This window comes from Oncorhynchus mykiss, chromosome 8, assembly GCF_057628025.1.
Source record: "Oncorhynchus mykiss isolate SJ-2025 chromosome 8, ASM5762802v1, whole genome shotgun sequence".
In the NCBI taxonomy this organism is placed as follows: domain Eukaryota; kingdom Metazoa; phylum Chordata; class Actinopteri; order Salmoniformes; family Salmonidae; genus Oncorhynchus; species Oncorhynchus mykiss.
Window position 1 is genome coordinate 92,978,813 of NC_143029.1, and position 21,852 is coordinate 93,000,664.

Genomic DNA, 21,852 nt, shown 5'->3' on the forward strand with positions numbered 1-21,852 from the left:
CTGTGTGTACTGACGGTCTCTCCCTCTCCCTCTCTCGCTGTGTGTACTGACGGTCTCTCTCCCTCCCTCTCTCTCTCTCTGTGTGTACTGACGGTCTCTCCCTCTCCCTCTCTCTCTGTGTGTCCTGACGGTCTCTCTCCCTCCCTCTCTCTCTCTCTCTGTGTATTGACGGTCTCCCTCCCTCTCTCTCTTTATGTGTTCTGACGGTCTCTCCCTTTCCCTCTCTCTCTGTGTGTCCTGACGGTCTCTCTTCCTCCCTCTCTCTCTCCCTCGCTCTGTGTGTACTGATGGTCTCTCCCTCTCCCTCTCTCTCTGTGTGTACTGACGGTCTCTCTCCCTTCCTCTCTCTCTGTGTGTGTCCTGACGGTCTCTCTCCCTCCCCCTCTCTCTCTGTGTGTACTGACGGTCTCTCCCTCTCCCTCTATCTGTGTGCACTAACGGTCTCTTTCCCTCCCTCTCTCTCTCTGTGTGTCCTGACGGTCTCTCTCCCTCCCTCTCTCTCTTTCTGTGTGTACTGACGGTCTCTCTCCCTCCCTCTCTCTCTCTCTGTGTGTACTGACGGTCTCTCCCTCTCCCTCTCTCTCTGTGTGTCCTGACGGTCTCTCTCCCTCCCTCTCTCTCTCTCTCTGTGTGTACTGATGGTCTCTCCCTCTCTCTCTGTGTGTACTAACGGTCTCTCCCTCTCCCTCTGTGTGTACTGACGGTCTCTCCCTCTCTCTCTGTGTGTACTGACGGTCTCTCCCTCTCTCTCTATGTGTACTGACGGTCTCTCTCTCTCCCTCTCTGTGTGTACTGACGGTCTCTCTCCCTCCCTCTCTCTGTGTGTGTGTACTGACGGTCTCTCTCCCTCCCTCTCTCTCTTTCTGTGTGTACTGACGGTCTCTCCCTCTCCCTCTCTGTGTGTACTGACGGTCTCTCCCTCCCTCTCTCTCTGTGTGTACTGACGGTCTCTCCCTCCCTCTCTCTCTGTGTGTACTGACGGTCTGTCCCTCTCTCTCTCTCTGTGTGTACTGACGGTCTCTCCCTCCCTCTCTCTCTCTGTGTGTACTGACGGTCTCTCCCTCCCTCTCTATGTGTACTGACGGTCTCTCTCTCTCTCTCTCTCTCTCTCTCTCTCTCTCTCTTTGTGTGTACTGACGGTCTCTCTCTCCCTCTCTCTCTCTGTGTACTGACGGTCTCCCTCTCTCTGTGTGTTCTGACGCTCTCTCTGTGTGTTCTGACGGTCTCCCTTTCTCTGTGTGTTCTGACGGTCCCTCTCTCTCCCTCTCTCTGTGTGTACTGACAGTCTCCCTCTCTCTCTGTATACTGATGGTCTCTCCCTCCCTCTCTCTCTTTATGTGTACTGACGGTCTCTCTCTCTCTCTCTCTCTCTGTGTGTGTGTACTGACGGTCTCTCTCTCTCTCTGTGTGTACTGTCGGTCTCTCTCTCTCTCTCTCTCTGTACTGACGGTCTCTTTCTCTCTGTACTGTCGGTCTCTCTCTCCCTCTCTCTCTGTGTGTACTGACGGTCTCTCCCTCTCCCTCTGTGTGTACTGATGCTCTCTCCCTCTCTCTCTGTGTGTACTGACGGTCTCTCCCTCTCTCTCTCTGTGTGTACTGACGGTCTCTCTCTCTCCCTCTCTCTGTGTGTACTGACGGTCTCTCCCTCCCTCTCTCTGTGTGTGTGTACTGACGGTCTCTCCCTCTCTCTCTGTGTGTACTGATGGTCTCTCCCTCTCTCTGTGTGCACTAACGGTCTCTTTTCCTCCCTCTCTCTCTGTGTGTGTTCTGACGGTCTCTCCCTTTCCCTATCTCTCTGTGTGTCCTGACGGTCTCTCTCCCTCCCTCTCTCTCTTTCTGTGTGTACTGACGGTCTCTCCCTCTCTCTCTCTCGCTGTGTGTCCTGACGGTCTCCCTCCCTCTCTCTCTCTCTCTCTCTGTGTACTGACGGTCTCTCCCTCCCTCTCTCTCTGTGTGTACTGACGGTCTCTCCCTCTCTCTCTCTGTGTGTACTGACGGTCTCTCCCTCCCTCTCTCTCTGTGTGTACTGACGGTCTGTCCCTCTCTCTCTCTCTCTGTGTACTGACGGTCTCTCCCTCCCTCTCTCTCTCTGTGTGTACTGACGGTCTCTCCCTCCCTCTCTCTATGTGTACTGACGGTCTCTCTCTCTCTCTCTCTCTCTCTCTCTCTCTCTCTCTCTCTGTGTACTGACGGTCTCTCTCTCCCTCTCTCTCTCTGTGTACTGACGGTCTCCCTCTCTCTGTGTGTTCTGACGCTCTCTCTGTGTGTTCTGACGGTCTCCCTTTCTCTGTGTGTTCTGACGGTCCCTCTCTCTCCCTCTCTCTGTGTGTACTGACAGTCTCCCTCTCTCTATGTGTACTGACGGTCTCTCCCTCCCTCTCTCTCTCTCTGTATACTGACGGTCTCTCCCTCCCTCTCTCTCTTTATGTGTACTGACGGTCTCTCTCTCTCTCTCTCTCTCTGTGTGTGTACTGTCGGTCTCTCTCTCTCTCTCTCTGTGTGTACTGACGGTCTCTTTCTCTCTGTACTGTTGGTCTCTCTCTCCCTCTCTCTCTCTGTGTGTACTGACGGTCTCTCCCTCTCTCTCTCTTTGTGCACTGACGGTCTCTCCCTCCCTCTCTCTCTGTGTGTACTGATGGTCTCTCTCTCTCTCTCTCTCTGTGTGTGTTCTGACAGTCTCTCCCTCCCTCTCTCTCTCTGTGTGTTCTGACGGTCTCTCCCTCCCTCTCTCTATGTGTAATGACGGTCTCTCCCTCCCTCTCTCTATGTGTAATGACGGTCTCTCACCCCCTCTCTCTATGTGTAATGACGGTGTGTCTCTCTCTCTCTCTCTCTCTCTGTGTACTGACGGTCTCTCTCTCTCTCTCTCTCTCTCTCTCTCTCTCTGTGCTCTGACGGTCTCCCTCTCTCTGTGTGTACTGACGGTCTCTCCCTCTCTCTCTTTATGTGTACTGACGGTCTCTCCCTCCCTCTCTCTCTTTATGTGTACTGACGGTCTCTCTCTCTCTCTCTCTCTCTGTGTGTGTACTGACGGTCTCTCTCTCTCTTTCTCTCTCTCTGTGTGTGTACTGACGGTCTCTCCCTCCCTCTCTCTCTGTGTACTGACGGTCTCTCCTTCTCTTTCTCTCTCTCTGTGTGTGTACTGACGGTCTCTCCCTCCCTCTCTCTCTGTGTACTGACGGTCTCTCTCTCTCTCTCTGTGTGTACTGACGGTCTCTCTCTACCTCTCTCTGTGTGTTCTGACTGTCTCCCTCTCTCTGTGTGTTCTGATAGTCTCCCTCTCTCTCTCTCCATCTCTCTGTGTGTTCTGATGGTCTCCCTCTCTCTGTGTGTTCTGACGGTCTCCCTTTCTCTGTGTGTTCTGACGGTCTCCCTCTCTCTCTGTGTGTTCTGACGGTCTCCCTCTCTCTCTGTGTGTTCTGACGGTCTCCCTCTCTCTCTGTGTGTTCTGACGGTCTCGCTCTCTCTGTGTGTTCTGACGGTCTCTCTCTCTCTCCCTCTCTCTGTGTGTTCTGACAGTCTCTCTCTCTCCCTCTCTCTGTGTTCTGACAGTCTCTCTCCCTCCCTCTCTCTCTTTCTGTGTGTACTGATGGTCTCTCCCTCTCTCTCTGTGTGTCCTGACGGTCTCTCTCCCTCCCTCTCTCTCTGTGTGTCCTGACGGTCTCTCTCCCTCCCTCTCTCTCTGTGTGTCCTGACGGTCTCTCTCCCTCCCTCTCTCTCTGTGTGTCCTGACGGTCTCTCTCCCTCCCTCTCTCTCTGTGTGTTCTGACGGTCTCTCTCTCTGTGTGTTCTGACGGTCTCTCTCTCTCTCTGTGTGTTCTGACGGTCTCTCTCTCTCTCTGTGTTCTGACGGTCTCTCCGTCCCTCTCTCTCTGTGTGTACTGACACTCTCCCTCCCTCTCTCTCTCTCTGTTCTGACGGTCTCTCCCTCTCCCTCTCTCTGTATGTGTTCTGACGATCTCTCCCTCTCCCTCTCTCTGTGTGTGTTCTGACGGTCTCTCCCTCCCTCTCTCTGTGTGTGTTCTGACGGTCTCTCCCTCCCTCTCTCTGTGTGTGTTCTGACGGTCTCTCCCTCCCTCTCTCTCTCTGTGTGTTTTGACTCTCTCCCTCTCTCTCTGTGTGTCCTACGGTCTCTCCCTCTCTCTGTGTGTCCTGACGGTCTCTCTCCCTCCCTCTCTCTCTGTGTGTCCTGACGGTCTCTCTCCCTCCCTTTCTCTCTGTGTGTCCTGACGGTCTCTCTCCCTCCCTCTCTCTCTGTGTGTCCTGACGGTCTCTCTCCCTCCCTCTCTCTCTCTCTCTCTTCTGACGGTCTCTCTCTCTCTCTGTGTGTTCTGACGGTCTCTCCCTCCCTCTCTCTCTGTGTGTACTGACAGTCTCTCTCTCCCTCCCTCTCTCTCTCTCTGTTCTGACGGTCTCTCCCTCTCCCTCTCTCTGTATGTGTTCTGACGATCTCTCCCTCTCCCTCTCTCTGTGTGTGTTCTGACGGTCTCTCCCTCCCTCTCTCTGTGTGTGTTCTGACGGTCTCTCCCTCCCTCTCTCTGTGTGTGTTCTGACGGTCTCTCCCTCGCTCTCTCTCTGTGTGTACTGACGGTCTCTCCCTCTCTCTCTGTGTGTGTTCTGACGGTCTCTCCCTCCCTCTCGCTCTGTGTGTCCTGACGGTCTCTCTCCCTCCCTCTCTCTCTTTCTGTGTGTACTGATGGTCTCTCCCTCTCTCTCTGTGTGTCCTGACGGTCTCTCTCCCTCCCCCTCTCTCTCTCTGTGTGTCCTGACGGTCCCTCCCTCTCTCTCTCTGTGTGTACTGACGGTCTCTCCCTCTCCCTCTCTCGCTGTGTGTACTGACGGTCTCTCTCCCTCCCTCTCTCTCTCTCTGTGTGTACTGACGGTCTCTCCCTCTCCCTCTCTCTCTGTGTGTTCTGACGGTCTCCCTCTCTCTCTGTGTGTTCTGACGGTCTCCCTCTCTCTCTGTGTGTTCTGACGGTCTCGCTCTCTCTGTGTGTTCTGACGGTCTCTCTCTCTCTCCCTCTCTCTGTGTGTTCTGACAGTCTCTCTCTCTCCCTCTCTCTGTGTTCTGACAGTCTCTCTCCCTCCCTCTCTCTCTTTCTGTGTGTACTGATGGTCTCTCCCTCTCTCTCTGTGTGTCCTGACGGTCTCTCTCCCTCCCTCTCTCTCTGTGTGTCCTGACGGTCTCTCTCCCTCCCTCTCTCTCTGTGTGTCCTGATGGTCTCTCTCCCTCCCTCTCTCTCTGTGTGTCCTGACGGTCTCTCTCCCTCCCTCTCTCTCTGTGTGTTCTGACGGTCTCTCTCTCTGTGTGTTCTGACGGTCTCTCTCTCTCTCTGTGTGTTCTGACGGTCTCTCTCTCTCTCTGTGTTCTGACGGTCTCTCCGTCCCTCTCTCTCTGTGTGTACTGACACTCTCCCTCCCTCTCTCTCTCTCTGTTCTGACGGTCTCTCCCTCTCCCTCTCTCTGTATGTGTTCTGACGATCTCTCCCTCTCCCTCTCTCTGTGTGTGTTCTGACGGTCTCTCCCTCCCTCTCTCTGTGTGTGTTCTGACGGTCTCTCCCTCCCTCTCTCTGTGTGTGTTCTGACGGTCTCTCCCTCCCTCTCTCTCTCTGTGTGTTTTGACTCTCTCCCTCTCTCTCTGTGTGTCCTACGGTCTCTCCCTCTCTCTGTGTGTCCTGACGGTCTCTCTCCCTCCCTCTCTCTCTGTGTGTCCTGACGGTCTCTCTCCCTCCCTTTCTCTCTGTGTGTCCTGACGGTCTCTCTCCCTCCCTCTCTCTCTGTGTGTCCTGACGGTCTCTCTCCCTCCCTCTCTCTCTCTCTCTCTTCTGACGGTCTCTCTCTCTCTGTGTGTTCTGACGGTCTCTCCCTCTCTCTCTCTCTGTGTGTACTGACAGTCTCTCTCTCCCTCCCTCTCTCTCTCTCTGTTCTGACGGTCTCTCCCTCTCCCTCTCTCTGTATGTGTTCTGACGATCTCTCCCTCTCCCTCTCTCTGTGTGTGTTCTGACGGTCTCTCCCTCCCTCTCTCTGTGTGTGTTCTGACGGTCTCTCCCTCCCTCTCTCTGTGTGTGTTCTGACGGTCTCTCCCTCGCTCTCTCTCTGTGTGTACTGACGGTCTCTCCCTCTCTCTCTGTGTGTGTTCTGACGGTCTCTCCCTCCCTCTCGCTCTGTGTGTCCTGACGGTCTCTCTCCCTCCCTCTCTCTCTTTCTGTGTGTACTGATGGTCTCTCCCTCTCTCTCTGTGTGTCCTGACGGTCTCTCTCCCTCCCCCTCTCTCTCTCTGTGTGTCCTGACGGTCCCTCCCTCTCTCTCTCTGTGTGTACTGACGGTCTCTCCCTCTCCCTCTCTCGCTGTGTGTACTGACGGTCTCTCTCCCTCCCTCTCTCTCTCTCTGTGTGTACTGACGGTCTCTCCCTCTCCCTCTCTCTCTGTGTGTCCTGACGGTCTCTCTCCCTCCCTCTCTCTCTCTCTCTCTCTGTGTATTGACGGTCTCCCTCCCTCTCTCTCTGTGTGTGTTCTGACGGTCTCTCCCTTTCCCTCTCTCTCTGTGTGTCCTGACGGTCTCTCTTCCTCCCTCTCTCTCTCCCTCGCTCTGTGTGTACTGACGGTCTCTCCCTCTCCCTCTCTCTCTGTGTGTACTGACGGTCTCTCTCCCTTCCTCTCTCTCTGTGTGTGTCCTGACTGTCTCTCTCCCTTCCTCTCTCTCTGTGTGTGTCCTGACGGTCTCTCTCCCTTCCTCTCTCTCTGTGTGTGTCCTGACGGTCTCTCTCCCTCCCTCTCTCTCTCTGTGTGTCCTGACGGTCTCTCCCTCTCCCTCTCTCTGTGTGTACTGATGGTCTCTCCCTCTCCTTCTCTCTCTGTGTGTCCTGACGGTCTCTCTCCCTCCCTCTCTCTCTCTGTGTGTACTGACGGTCTCTCCCTCTCCCTCTCTCTGTGTGTACTGACGGTCTCTCCCTCTCCTTCTCTCTCTGTGTGTCCTGACGGTCTCTCTCCCTCCCTCTCTCTCTCTCTGTGTGTACTGATGGTCTCTCCCTCTCTCTCTGTGTGTACTAACGGTCTCTCCCTCTCCCTCTGTGTGTACTGACGGTCTCTCCCTCCCTCTCTCTCTGTGTGTCCTGACGGTCTCTCTCCCTCCCTCTCTCTCTGTGTGTCCTGACGGTCTCTCTCCCTCCCTCTCTCTCTGTGTGTTCTGACGGTCTCTCTCCCTCCCTCTCTCTCTCTCTCTGTGTTCTGACGGTCTCTCTCTCTCTCTGTGTGTTCTGACGGTCTCTCCCTCTCTCTCTGTGTGTACTGACGGTCTCTCTCTCCCTCCCTCTCTCTCTTTGTGTTCTGACGGTCTCTCCCTCTCCCTCTCTCTGTGTGTGTTCTGACGGTCTCTCCCTCCCTCTCTCTGTGTGTGTTCTGACGGTCTCTCCCTCGCTCTCTCTCTGTGTGTACTGACAGTCTCTCCCTCTCTCTCTGTGTGTGTTCTGACGGTCTCTCCCTCCCTCTCGCTCTGTGTGTCCTGACGGTCTCTCTCCCTCCCTCTCTCTCTTTCTGTGTGTACTGATGGTCTCTCCCTCTCTCTCTGTGTGTCCTGACGGTCTCTCTCCCTCCCCCTCTCTCTCTCTGTGTGTCCTGACGGTCCCTCCCTCTCTCTCTGTGTGTGTCCTGACGGTCCCTCCCTCTCTCTCTCTGTGTGTACTGACGGTCTCTCCCTCTCCCTCTCTCGCTGTGTGTACTGACGGTCTCTCTCCCTCCCTCTCTCTCTCTCTGTGTGTACTGACGGTCTCTCCCTCTCCCTCTCTCTCTGTGTGTCCTGACGGTCTCTCTCCCTCCCTCTCTCTCTCTCTCTGTGTATTAACGGTCTCCCTCCCTCTCTCTCTTTATGTGTTCTGACGGTCTCTCCCTTTCCCTCTCTCTCTGTGTGTCCTGACGGTCTCTCTTCCTCCCTCTCTCTCTCCCTCGCTCTGTGTGTACTGACGGTCTCTCCCTCTCCCTCTCTCTCTGTGTGTACTGACGGTCTCTCTCCCTTCCTCTCTCTCTGTGTGTGTCCTGACGGTCTCTCTCCCTCCCCCTCTCTCTCTGTGTGTACTGACGGTCTCTCCCTCTCCCTCTATCTGTGTGCACTAACGGTCTCTTTCCCTCCCTCTCTCTCTCTGTGTGTCCTGACGGTCTCTCTCCCTCCCTCTCTCTCTTTCTGTGTGTACTGACGGTCTCTCTCCCTCCCTCTCTCTCTCTCTGTGTGTACTGACGGTCTCTCCCTCTCCCTCTATCTCTGTGTGTCCTGACGGTCTCTCTCCCTCCCTCTCTCTCTCTCTCTGTGTGTACTGATGGTCTCTCCCTCTCTCTCTGTGTGTACTAACGGTCTCTCCCTCTCCCTCTGTGTGTACTGACGGTCTCTCCCTCTCTCTCTGTGTGTACTGACGGTCTCTCCCTCTCTCTCTATGTGTACTGACGGTCTCTCTCTCTCCCTCTCTGTGTGTACTGACGGTCTCTCTCCCTCCCTCTCTCTGTGTGTGTGTACTGACGGTCTCTCCCTCTCCCTCTCTCTCTGTGTGTACTGATGGTCTCTCCCTCTCTCTCTGTGTGCACTAACGGTCTCTTTCCCTCCCTCTCTCTCTGTGTGTGTTCTGACGGTCTCTCCCTTTCCCTATCTCTCTTTCTGTGTGTCCTGACGGTCTCTCTCCCTCCCTCTCTCTCTTTCTGTGTGTACTGACGGTCTCTCCCTCTCCCTCTCTGTGTGTACTGACGGTCTCACCCTCCCTCTCTCTCTGTGTGTACTGACGGTCTCTCCCTCCCTCTCTCTCTGTGTGTACTGACGGTCTGTCCCTCTCTCTCTCTCTGTGTGTACTGACGGTCTCTCCCTCCCTCTCTCTCTCTGTGTGTACTGACGGTCTCTCCCTCCCTCTCTCTATGTGTACTGACGGTCTCTCTCTCTCTCTCTCTCTCTCTCTCTCTCTCTCTCTCTCTCTTTGTGTGTACTGACGGTCTCTCTCTCCCTCTCTCTCTCTGTGTACTGACGGTCTCCCTCTCTCTGTGTGTTCTGACGCTCTCTCTGTGTGTTCTGACGGTCTCCCTTTCTCTATGTGTTCTGACGGTCCCTCTCTCTCCCTCTCTCTGTGTGTACTCTCTCTGTATACTGATGGTCTCTCCCTCCCTCTCTCTCTTTATGTGTACTGACGGTCTCTCTCTCTCTCTCTCTGTGTGTGTGTACTGACGGTCTCTCTCTCTCTCTGTGTGTACTGTCGGTCTCTCTCTCTCTCTCTCTCTGTACTGACGGTCTCTTTCTCTCTGTACTGTCGGTCTCTCTCTCTCTCTGTGTGTACTGACGGTCTCTCCCTCTCCCTCTGTGTGTACTGATGCTCTCTCCCTCTCTCTCTGTGTGTACTGACGGTCTCTCCCTCTCTCTCTCTGTGTGTACTGACGGTCTCTCTCTCTCCCTCTCTCTGTGTGTACTGACGGTCTCTCCCTCCCTCTCTCTGTGTGTGTGTACTGACGGTCTCTCCCTCTCTCTCTGTGTGTACTGATGGTCTCTCCCTCTCTCTGTGTGCACTAACGGTCTCTTTTCCTCCCTCTCTGTGTGTGTTCTGACGGTCTCTCCCTTTCCCTATCTCTCTGTGTGTCCTGACGGTCTCTCTCCCTCCCTCTCTCTCTTTCTGTGTGTACTGACGGTCTCTCCCTCTCCCTCTCTCGCTGTGTGTCCTGACGGTCTCCCTCCCTCTCTCTCTCTCTCTCTGTGTACTGACGGTCTCTCCCTCCCTCTCTCTCTGTGTGTACTGACGGTCTCTCCCTCTCTCTCTCTGTGTGTACTGACGGTCTCTCCCTCCCTCTCTCTCTGTGTGTACTGACGGTCTGTCCCTCTCTCTCTCTCTCTGTGTACTGACGGTCTCTCCCTCCCTCTCTCTCTCTGTGTGTACTGACGGTCTCTCCCTCCCTCTCTCTATGTGTACTGACGGTCTCTCTCTCTCTCTCTCTCTCTCTCTGTGTACTGACGGTCTCTCTCTCCCTCTCTCTCTCTGTGTACTGACGGTCTCCCTCTCTCTGTGTGTTCTGACGCTCTCTCTGTGTGTTCTGACGGTCTCCCTTTCTCTGTGTGTTCTGACGGTCCCTCTCTCTCCCTCTCTCTGTGTGTACTGACAGTCTCCCTCTCTCTATGTGTACTGACGGTCTCTCCCTCCCTCTCTCTCTCTCTGTATACTGACGGTCTCTCCCTCCCTCTCTCTCTTTATGTGTACTGACGGTCTCTCTCGCTCTCTCTCTCTCTGTGTGTGTACTGTCGGTCTCTCTCTCTCTCTCTCTGTGTGTACTGACGGTCTCTTTCTCTCTGTACTGTCGGTCTCTCTCTCCCTCTCTCTCTCTGTGTGTACTGACGGTCTCTCCCTCTCTCTCTCTTTGTGTACTGACGGTCTCTCCCTCCCTCTCTCTCTGTGTGTACTGATGGTCTCTCTCTCTCTCTCTCTCTGTGTGTGTTCTGACAGTCTCTCCCTCCCTCTCTCTCTCTGTGTGTTCTGACGGTCTCTCCCTCCCTCTCTCTATGTGTAATGACGGTCTCTCCCTCCCTCTCTCTATGTGTAATGACGGTCTCTCACCCCCTCTCTCTATGTGTAATGACGGTGTCTCTCTCTCTCTCTCTCTCTCTGTGTACTGACGGTCTCTCTCTCTCTCTCTCTCTCTCTCTCTCTCTCTCTGTGCTCTGACGGTCTCCCTCTCTCTGTGTGTACTGACGGTCTCTCCCTCTCTCTCTTTATGTGTACTGACGGTCTCTCCCTCCCTCTCTCTCTTTATGTGTACTGACGGTCTCTCTCTCTCTCTCTCTCTCTCTCTCTCTGTGTGTGTACTGACGGTCTCTCTCTCTCTTTCTCTCTCTCTGTGTGTGTACTGACGGTCTCTCCCTCCCTCTCTCTCTGTGTACTGACGGTCTCTCTCTCTCTTTCTCTCTCTCTGTGTGTGTACTGACGGTCTCTCCCTCCCTCTCTCTCTGTGTACTGACGGTCTCTCTCTCTCTCTGTGTGTACTGACGGTCTCTCTCTACCTCTCTCTGTGTGTTCTGACTGTCTCCCTCTCTCTGTGTGTTCTGATAGTCTCCCTCTCTCTCTCCATCTCTCTGTGTGTTCTGATGGTCTCCCTCTCTCTGTGTGTTCTGACGGTCTCCCTCTCTCTGTGTGTTCTGACGGTCTCCCTCTCTCTCTGTGTGTTCTGACGGTCTCCCTCTCTCTGTGTGTTCTGACGGTCTCCCTCTCTCTCTGTGTGTTCTGACGGTCTCCCTCTCTCTCTGTGTGTTCTGACGGTCTCGCTCTCTCTGTGTGTTCTGACGGTCTCTCTCTCTCTCCCTCTCTCTGTGTGTTCTGACAGTCTCTCTCTCTCCCTCTCTCTGTGTTCTGACAGTCTCTCTCTCTCCCTCTCTCTGTGTGTTCTGACGGCCTCTCTCTGTGTGTTCTGACGGTGTCTCCCTCTCTCTCTGTGTGTACTGACGGTCTCTCCCTCTCCCTCTGTGTGTACGGATGCTCTCTCCCTCTCTCTCTGTGTGTACTGACGGTCTCTCCCTCTCTCTCTCTGTGTGTACTGACGGTCTCTCTCTCTCCCTCTCTCTGTGTGTACTGACGGTCTCTCCCTCCCTCTCTCTGTGTGTGTGTACTGACGGTCTCTCCCTCTCTCTCTGTGTGTACTGATGGTCTCTCCCTCTCTCTGTGTGCACTAACGGTCTCTTTTCCTCCCTCTCTCTCTGTGTGTGTTCTGACGGTCTCTCCCTTTCCCTATCTCTCTGTGTGTCCTGACGGTCTCTCTCCCTCCCTCTCTCTCTTTCTGTGTGTACTGACGGTCTCTCCCTCTCCCTCTCTCGCTGTGTGTCCTGACGGTCTCCCTCCCTCTCTCTCTCTCTCTCTCTGTGTACTGACGGTCTCTCCCTCCCTCTCTCTCTGTGTGTACTGACGGTCTCTCCCTCTCTCTCTCTGTGTGTACTGACGGTCTCTCCCTCCCTCTCTCTCTGTGTGTACTGACGGTCTGTCCCTCTCTCTCTCTCTCTCTGTGTACTGACGGTCTCTCCCTCCCTCTCTCTCTCTGTGTGTACTGACGGTCTCTCCCTCCCTCTCTCTATGTGTACTGACGGTCTCTCTCTCTCTCTCTCTCTCTCTCTCTCTCTCTCTGTGTACTGACGGTCTCTCTCTCCCTCTCTCTCTCTGTGTACTGACGGTCTCCCTCTCTCTGTGTGTTCTGACGCTCTCTCTGTGTGTTCTGACGGTCTCCCTTTCTCTGTGTGTTCTGACGGTCCCTCTCTCTCCCTCTGTCTGTGTGTACTGACAGTCTCCCTCTCTCTATGTGTACTGACGGTCTCTCCCTCCCTCTCTCTCTCTCTGTATACTGACGGTCTCTCCCTCCCTCTCTCTCTTTATGTGTACTGACGGTCTCTCTCGCTCTCTCTCTCTCTCTGTGTGTGTACTGTCGGTCTCTCTCTCTCTCTCTCTGTGTGTACTGACGGTCTCTTTCTCTCTGTACTGTCGGTCTCTCTCTCCCTCTCTCTCTCTGTGTGTACTGACGGTCTCTCCCTCTCTCTCTCTTTGTGTACTGACGGTCTCTCCCTCCCTCTCTCTCTGTGTGTACTGATGGTCTCTCTCTCTCTCTCTCTCTGTGTGTGTTCTGACAGTCTCTCCCTCCCTCTCTCTCTCTGTGTGTTCTGACGGTCTCTCCCTCCCTCTCTCTATGTGTAATGACGGTCTCTCCCTCCCTCTCTCTATGTGTAATGACGGTCTCTCACCCCCTCTCTCTATGTGTAATGACGGTGTCTCTCTCTCTCTCTCTCTCTCTGTGTACTGACGGTCTCTCTCTCTCTCTCTCTCTCTCTCTCTCTCTGTGTACTGACGGTCTCTCCCTCCCTCTCTCTCTTTATGTGTACTGACGGTCTCTCTCTCTCTCTCTCTCTCTGTGTGTGTACTGACGGTCTCTCTCTCTCTTTCTCTCTCTCTGTGTGTGTACTGACGGTCTCTCCCTCCCTCTCTCTCTGTGTACTGACGGTCTCTCTCTCTCTCTGTGTGTACTGACGGTCTCTCTCTACCTCTCTCTGTGTGTTCTGACTGTCTCCCTCTCTCTGTGTGTTCTGATAGTCTCCCTCTCTCTCTCCATCTCTCTGTGTGTTCTGATGGTCTCCCTCTCTCTGTGTGTTCTGACGGTCTCCCTCTCTCTGTGTGTTCTGACGGTCTCCCTCTCTCTCTGTGTGTTCTGACGGTCTCCCTCTCTCTCTGTGTGTTCTGACGGTCTCCCTCTCTCTCTGTGTGTTCTGACGGTCTCCCTCTCTCTCTGTGTGTTCTGACGGTCTCGCTCTCTCTGTGTGTTCTGACGGTCTCTCTCTCTCTCCCTCTCTCTGTGTGTTCTGACAGTCTCTCTCTCTCCCTCTCTCTGTGTTCTGACAGTCTCTCTCTCTCCCTCTCTCTGTGTGTTCTGACGGCCTCTCTCTGTGTGTTCTGACGGTGTCTCTCTCTCTCCCTGTGTGTTCTGACGGTCTCTCTCTCTCAGATCTCTCCAGCAGTGTGCTTCCTCCTGTCTCCTGGTGCCTCTTATATCTCTGGAGCCACTCTGAGGGTGGACGCTGGACAGAGTCTTTACCACTCTATGTGGGAAATACCAGGCAGGTACACACACACACAGTTACTCACTTTATACACATGAGTTTATAACCTCCCTCTCGTGTGTGTAGATCACAGTGCGTGGCCTGCGGCCCCAGAGGGAGAGAATCTGGACACTCTGAAAGAGCTGCTGAAACCCAAGGCCAGGCTCTAACTATCACTACGGAAACAAGGTCATCGCTACGGAAACAACCCAGCACCGCGGTGACCAGCCCATGGCAACGGACGGACGGACGGGTGTATGATTGTAGACAGACAGTAGATGTTTAGAGAATTGTTTTTGATAACGCTGATCAGAATGCTATCAATATGAATTAATGGAAGGATTAGTGTCACTATAGAGGCTGACCTCTACATCTGTCTCCTCTCGTCCTGTCAGCCTGACCCTGTGACCCTGTATCACCCTGTGACCCTGTATCGTCCTGTGACCCTGTATCGTCCTGTGACCCTGTATCGTCCTGTGACCCTGTATCGCCCTGTGTGACCCTGTATCGCCCCCGTGTGACCCTGTATCGCCCCGTGTGACCCTGTATCGCCCCGTGTGACCCTGTATCGCCCCGTGTGACCCTGTATCGCCCCGTGTGACCCTGTATCGCCCCGTGTGACCCTGTATCGCCCCGTGTGACCCTGTATCGCCCTGTGTGACCCTGTATCTCATGTACTGTACATAATTGTAGATAATTCAGATATTATTAACATGGTAATAGGCCTATGTGACAATTCTCCTGATTATTGGCTGTTATTAGTGTTTTGATAATGCACAGCCAGTACTGATGAATATGAACCATAATGTTTTTACTAACTCGTCTCATAAAGAAACAACTCTGCCTTACAATAAACACCCTTTACATTGCACTGACTTGTCCCTCAGATCTGACCAGGTCTATGGTTCTGACTGGGGCTGTCGTTCTGACTAGGGCTGTCATGATTCACCAATACGCATCAGTCCCCGATTTAAAATGTTTAAGGTGCATCAGTCCACGGACCCCAATGCGATCCAAATGGATCATTGGTCAGAAAACCCATTCAAACGTTACGAATTGCCGGTCCACAATTTTTTGTTGTTGCTCATATTACATTATATTACATTACATTATATTACATTATATTATATTACATTATATTACATTATATTACATTATATTACATTATATTACATCATATTACATTATATTACATTATATTACATTATATTACATCATATTACATTATATTACATTATATTACATCATATTACATTACATTACATTATATTACATTATATTACATCATATTACATTACATTACATTATATTATATTATATTACATTACATTACATTATATTACATTATATTACATCATATTACATTACATTACATTATATTATATTATATTATATTACATTACATTATATTATATTATATTATATTACATCATATTACATTACATTACATTATATTACATTACATTATATTACATTATATTACATTATATTACATTATATTACATTATATTACATCATATTACATTACATTACATTATATTACATTATATTACATCATATTACATTATATTATATTATATTACATTATATTACATTATATTATATTACATTATATTACATTATATTATATTACATACATTACATACATTATATTACATTACATTACATTACATTACATTACATTATATTATATTATATTATATTACATTATATTATATTACATACATTATATTACATTACATTACATTATATTACATTACATTATATTATATTATATTATATTACATTATATTACATTATATTATATTATATTATATTACATTATATTACATTATATTATATTACATTATATTACATTACATTATATTACATTACATTATATTACATTATATTACATTACATTATATTACATTACATTACATTACATTACATTATATTACATTATATTACATTACATTATATTACATTACATTACATTATATTACATTATATTATATTACATTATATTACATTACATTATATTACATTACATTATATTACATTATATTACATTATATTATATTACATTACATTACATTATATTACATTATATTACATTACATTACATTATATTACATTATATTACATTATATTATATTATATTATATTATATTACATTATATTATATTATATTATATTATATTACATTACATTATATTATATTATATTATATTATATTACATTATATTATATTATATTATATTATATTACATTACATTATATTATATTATATTATATTATATTACATTATATTATATTACATACATTATATTACATTACATTACATTATATTACATTACATTATATTATATTATATTACATTACATTATATTACATTATATTATATTACATTATATTACATTACATTACATTACATTATATTACATACATTATATTACATTATATTATATTACATTATATTATATTACATTATATTATATTATATTATATTATATTACATTACATTATATTATATTATATTACATTACATTATATTACATTATATTACATTATATTATATTATATTATATTACATACATTACATTACATTGGTCAATCACATCCGCCCCAGTGGAGGCCGTGAGGGGATGACGGCTCTGGTCAATCACATCCGCCCCAGTGGAGGCCGTGAGGGGATGACGGCTCTGGTCAATCACATCCGCCCCAGTGGAGGCCGTGAGGGGATGACGGCTCTGGTCAATCACATCCGCCCCAGTGGAGGCCGTGAGGGGATGACGGCTCTGGTCAATCACATCCGCCCCAGTGGAGGCCGTGAGGGGATGACGGCTCTGGTCAATCACATCCGCCCCAGTGGAGGCCGTGAGGGGATGACGGCTCTGGTCAATCACATCCGCCCCAGTGGAGGCCGTGAGGGGATGACGGCTCTGGTCAATCACATCCGCCCCAGTGGAGGCCGTGAGGGGATGACGGCTCTGGTCAATCACATCCGCCCCAGTGGAGGCCGTGAGGGGATGACGGCTCTGGTCAATCACATCCGCCCCAGTGGAGACGGTGAGGGGATGACGGCTCTGGTCAATCACATCCGCCCCAGTGGAGGCCGTGAGGGGATGACGGCTCTGGTCAATCACATCCGCCCCAGTGGAGGCCGTGAGGGGATGACGGCTCTGGTCAATCACATCCGCCCCAGTGGAGGCCGTGAGGGGATGACGGCTCTGGTCAATCACATCCGCCCCAGTGGAGGCCGTGAGGAGATGACGGCTCTGGTCAATCACATCCGCCCCAGTGGAGGCCGTGAGGGGATGACGGCTCTGGTCAATCACATCCGCCCCAGAGGGGATGACGGCTCGTGATAATGGAGGTAAAAGAGCTAATGGAATGCAACCCTTTTGTTTTGATGTATTTGATACCATTCCACTTATTCCACTCCAGCCATTACCACGAGCCTGTCCTCCCCAATTAAGGTGCCACCAGCCTCCTCAGCATACAAATGGCTCGGGTGATGTGAGGCTTTATTAGTTGAGTAAAGACCTATGTAATTTGCTAGGTGATTATCTATGTTTTACCAGAATAAAAGCAGGCCTAAACTACCTGAGAAAACTCTTGTCCTGCTGAATGGGGTTTACGATACATTTGATTTGGATTGTTTAGTTTTGGTAGTTTTGCTTTGAACAAACAGTGTATATGGTCATTTTTAAATATACTAAATATTAAATGACTAAATACTAAATAAAACCTCATAACGACGACACAGTCACTTTTGCCAGCTGCAGTGCATGGCCGAAGATAATCAAGCTAAAACCTTCCCGAACTGTCAAATTATTCGGTTTTGAGATGGGGGTGAAATACAAATTTGTGCTATATATTAATTTGCTATGTCATAGCTAATTCAAACAATAAATATTGATTCATTAGCAGCTCAAACATTTAATATGCAAAAATGACAAGTTAATTAGTGGATGATGGTGATTTCAGAAACATAGTAGGGGGGAAAAAAAACAGGCTACATCCCCCCCCTCCCTAGTGGGGTGGTGGAGGCCTCGTCTCCCTTATGGCTCAGCTCAGGTGCCTACACAGTACATACATCATTTACACACTCACACGTCCATAATAAATACACTGTAGACATACATGTTACATCTCTCTCTCACACAGTCATTTCAGAGGCCCAGATCATGAGTTCTATCAGCAGCAGTCATTTAGAATGGAACGTTTAATGTTTGTAATGTGTGGGCTCCCGAGTGGCGCAGCGGTCTAAGGCACTGCGTTTTAGCGCTAGAGGCGTCACTACAGAGTCCCTGGTTCAGAGGTCTAAGGCACTGCGTTTTAGCGCTAGAGGCGTCACTACAGACTCCCTGGTTCAGCGGTCTAAGACACTGCATTTTAGTGCAGCGCTTCAAACTAAAATGTATCGTTCCCGTATCGCCTTGAAAGGGAATGTACATCCCTAGTTCTGTCCAGACTATGGTTCTGACCGACAAAAACACTGGATTGTTTGCGCTCCGACAAAAGTCTAAGACGTACTAAGTGTGGTCTCTTTTGTGTACCGTAGCAGTGCCGTACATCAGATGCAATTGTCGAAGTGCTTCATCCACAACAGAGGTCACAAACAGACAGGTACAACCGTTACGCGTTTATACTATTACAAAAACATAAGTGTTTGATATATAAATATGTTGTACTTCTGAAGACTTAGATTTAATTGTTTCATAGTTAAATGTGTCATTGCTGCTTCCCGAGGTCCTCTGCTAATGTTAAAAGCAGGCTAACTAGCTTGCTAGCTCCCTAGTCGGCAGGCTGTGCTAGTTATCTAGCTAACTACAGTACAATCCAAGAGTATCTGATCATGGAAACCTAACATCTCTATGGTACTATGAAATATTCTTACAATCTGTGGTGTGTCCTGTATGCTTTCATCAACTAATTTAGCTAGCTAGTTCCACAACTCAAACCCCCTGACGTTGTGTGTTAGGATGGGAGGAGACCACGGCAGTAAATTAAACCTGCCAGACTTTAAGCAGTGGAAGGTCGAGGGAACGCCTCTGGAGTTCACACAGCAGAGGCTGGCAGCTAGAGGACTGAAGGACCCATGGGCACGGTGAGAGAGAGGGAGATCGTTGCATTAGAGATGTGTACATGTACAGTGCCTAAGGAAACTATTCAGGCCCCTTGACTTTTTCCACATTTTGTTAAATTACAACCTTGTTCTAAAATTGATTTTAAAAATATATAAAACCCCCCAGCAATCTACACACAATACCCCATAATGACAGCGAAAACAGGTTTTTAGAAATGTTTTCTAATTCATTAAAAATAGAAAAATGGATACCTTACTTACATAAGTATTCAGAACTTTTGCTATTGCTACTTTTGCTATCAGGCCTAAATGATAGTGGTCAGAAGGAAGCCACTCCTTAGTAAAAGGCACCTAAAGGACTCAGACCATGAGAAACAAGATTCTCTGGTCTGATGAGACCAAGATTGAACTCTTTGGTCTGATTGGCAGGCGTCACATCTAGAGGAAACCTGACACCATCCCTATGGTGAAGCATGGTTGTGGCAGCATCATGCTGTGGGGATGTTTTTCAGAGGCAGGGACTGAGAGACTAGTCAGGATTGAGGCAAAGATGAACAGATCCAAGTGCAGAGATCCTCGATGAAAACCTGCTCCAGAGCGCTCAGGACCTCCGACTGGGGCGAAGGTTCACCTTCCAACAGAACTACGACCCTAAGCACACAGCCAAGACAACCCAGGATTGGCTTCGAGACAAGTCTCTGAATGTCCTTGAGTGGCCCAGCCAGAGCCTGGACTTGGAGAGACCTGGAGAGAGCTGAAAATAGCTGTATAGGGACGCTCCCCATCCAACCTGACAGAGCTTGAGAGGATCTGCAGAGAAGAATGGGAGAAACTCCAATACAGGTGTGTCAAGCTTGTAGCGTCATACCCAAGAAGACTTGAGGCTGTAATCACTGCCAAAGATGCTTCAACAAAGTACTGAGGAAAGGGTCTGAATACTGATGGAAATGTAATATTTCAGTTTAATTTTTTTTAAATACATTTGCAAAAATGTAAAAAAAAATGTTGCTTTGTCATTACAGGGTATTGTGTGTAGATTGCTGGGGGGGTTTATATATATTTTTAAATACATTACAGGGTATTGTGTGTAGATTGCTGGGGGGGTTTATATATATTTTTAAATACATTACAGGGTATTGTGTGTAGATTGCTGGGGGGGTTTATATATATTTAAATACATTACAGGGTATTGTGTGTAGATTGCTGGGGGGGTTTATATATATTTAAATACATTACAGGGTATTGTGTGTAGATTGCTGGGGGGGTTTATATATATTTAAATACATTACAGGGTATTGTGTGTAGATTGCTGGGGGGGTTTATATATATTTTTAAATACATTACAGGGTATTGTGTGTAGATTGCTGGGGGGGTTTATATATATTTTTAAATACATTACAGGGTATTGTGTGTAGATTGCTGGGGGGGTTTATATATATTTTTAAATACATTACAGGGTATTGTGTGTAGATTGCTGGGGGGGTTTATATATATTTTTAAATACATTACAGGGTATTGTGTGTAGATTGCTGGGGGGGTTTATATATTTTTAAATACATTACAGGGTATTGTGTGTAGATTGCTGGGGGGGTTTATATATATTTAAATACATTACAGGGTATTGTGTGTAGATTGCTGGGGGGGTTTATATATATTTAAATACATTACAGGGTATTGTGTGTAGATTGCTGGGGGGGTTTATATATATTTAAATACATTACAGGGTATTGTGTGTAGATTGCTGGGGGGGTTTATATATATTTTTAAATACATTACAGGGTATTGTGTGTAGATTGCTGGGGGGGGGTTTATATATTTTTTCAAATACATTACGGGGTACCGTGGCGTCATTACGGGGTATCGTGGAGTCATTACGGGGTACCGTGGCGTCATTACGGGGTATCGTGGCGTCATTACGGGGTACCGTGGCGTCATTACGGGGTACCGTGGCGTCATTACGGGGTACCGTGGCGTCATTACGGGGTATCGTGGCGTCATTACGGGGTATCGTGGCGTCATTACGGGGTATCGTGGCGTCATTACGGGGTATCGTGGCGTCATTACGGGTATTGTGTGCAGATTGTGGGAAAAGTCAAGCGGTCTGAATACTTTCCGAAGGCTCTGTGTGATACTGATGTTTCTCTCTCCCACAGTAACGAGGTGTGGAGGTACGTGGGAGGCTTCAGTCGTCCTGTATCCCTGGGAGACGTGATGCTGAGGGGCTTTAAATGGGGCTTTGCTGCCTTCGCTGTGGCTCTGACTGTAGAGTACGCTCTCTTCCCCCCAAAGAAGTCTGACCACTGACCTCTAACCCCGGAACGCTTCGGAACATGACCTGATCAGATGTTTTTTCTGTATAATAAATGTTGAGTGTTTTCATCCACTAAATGGGCTGGTTGTGTTGGTGTGGTGTGGTTGGTAATGGTATTACTCTCCCTGCTACAACTCTGACACTGAAAAAGGCACACGACCAGGGTTTCTATGTTTGCAGTGTTCCTGTAAATTAGGCTACTTTGAAAACAAAATATTGGTTGCAGGTTTTTGGGCTACTTCTAAATTGCATTGCGGCCACCATCTATTCATTTTACTGTGAGGCAGGCTGTTGCTGAGTGACTGGTGGGATGGAGGGGGATGTGCTGTTGCTGAGCAACTGGTGGGATGGAGGGGGATGGGCTGTTGCTGAGCGACTGGTGGGATGGAGGGGGATGTGCTGTTGCTGAGCGACTGGTGGGATGGAGGGGGATGTGCTGTTGCTGAGCGACTGGTGGGATGGAGGGGGATGTGCTGTTGCTGAGCGACTGGTGGGATGGAGGGGGATGGGCTGTTGCTGAGCGACTGGTGGGATGGAGGGGGATGTGCTGTTGCTGAGTGACTGGTGGGATGGAGGGGGATGTGCTGTTGCTGAGCGACTGGTGGGATGGAGGGGGATGTGTTGTTGCTGAGCGACTGGTGGGATGGAGGGGGATGTGCTGTTGCTGAGCGACTGGTGGGATGGAGGGGGATGTGTTGTTGCTGAGCGACTGGTGGGATGGAGGGGGATGTGCTGTTGCTGAGCGACTGGTGGGATGTGCTGTTGCTGAGCGACTGGTGGGATGGAGAGGGATGTGCTGTTGCTGAGCGACTGGTGGGATGGAGAGGGATGTGCTGTTGCTGAGCGACTGGTGGGATGGAGAGGGATGTGCTGTTGCTGAGCGACTGG

The 21,852-nt window shown here is 49.2% G+C and overlaps 2 protein-coding genes across 2 annotated transcripts in view; both read left to right on the forward strand.

Moving 5' to 3' along the window:
* pecr (peroxisomal trans-2-enoyl-CoA reductase) overlaps nucleotides 1-14,450 on the forward strand; it is a 30,006-nt gene extending 15,556 nt beyond the window's left edge. The window contains exons 7-8 of the mRNA XM_090183013.1: nucleotides 13,486-13,597; nucleotides 13,667-14,450. Coding sequence (XP_090039139.1) covers nucleotides 13,486-13,597; nucleotides 13,667-13,749 — 195 coding nt within the window. The 3' untranslated portion in view covers nucleotides 13,750-14,450. The remainder of the gene's footprint in view (nucleotides 1-13,485; nucleotides 13,598-13,666) is intronic.
* A 3,412-nt stretch (nucleotides 14,451-17,862) lies between these two features.
* Nucleotides 17,863-21,041, forward strand: LOC110530877 (NADH dehydrogenase [ubiquinone] 1 beta subcomplex subunit 3). The gene is made up of 3 exons (XM_036986786.2): nucleotides 17,863-18,193; nucleotides 18,549-18,674; nucleotides 20,807-21,041. Exons 2-3 carry the CDS (start codon nucleotides 18,550-18,552, stop codon nucleotides 20,955-20,957), a joined length of 276 nt encoding a protein of 91 aa, XP_036842681.2. The 5' UTR covers nucleotides 17,863-18,193; nucleotide 18,549; the 3' UTR covers nucleotides 20,958-21,041.
* The last annotated feature ends 811 nt before the right edge of the window (nucleotides 21,042-21,852 follow it).

Bases quoted from the DNA above. Each gene is read 5' to 3' on its own strand.
- LOC110530877 (XM_036986786.2), top strand. From the start codon at position 18,550: ATGGGAGGAGACCACGGCAGTAAATTAAACCTGCCAGACTTTAAGCAG. The intron at 18,675-20,806 runs GTGAGAGAGAGG...TCTCTCCCACAG, and splicing joins CTGAAGGACCCATGGGCACG to TAACGAGGTGTGGAGGTACG.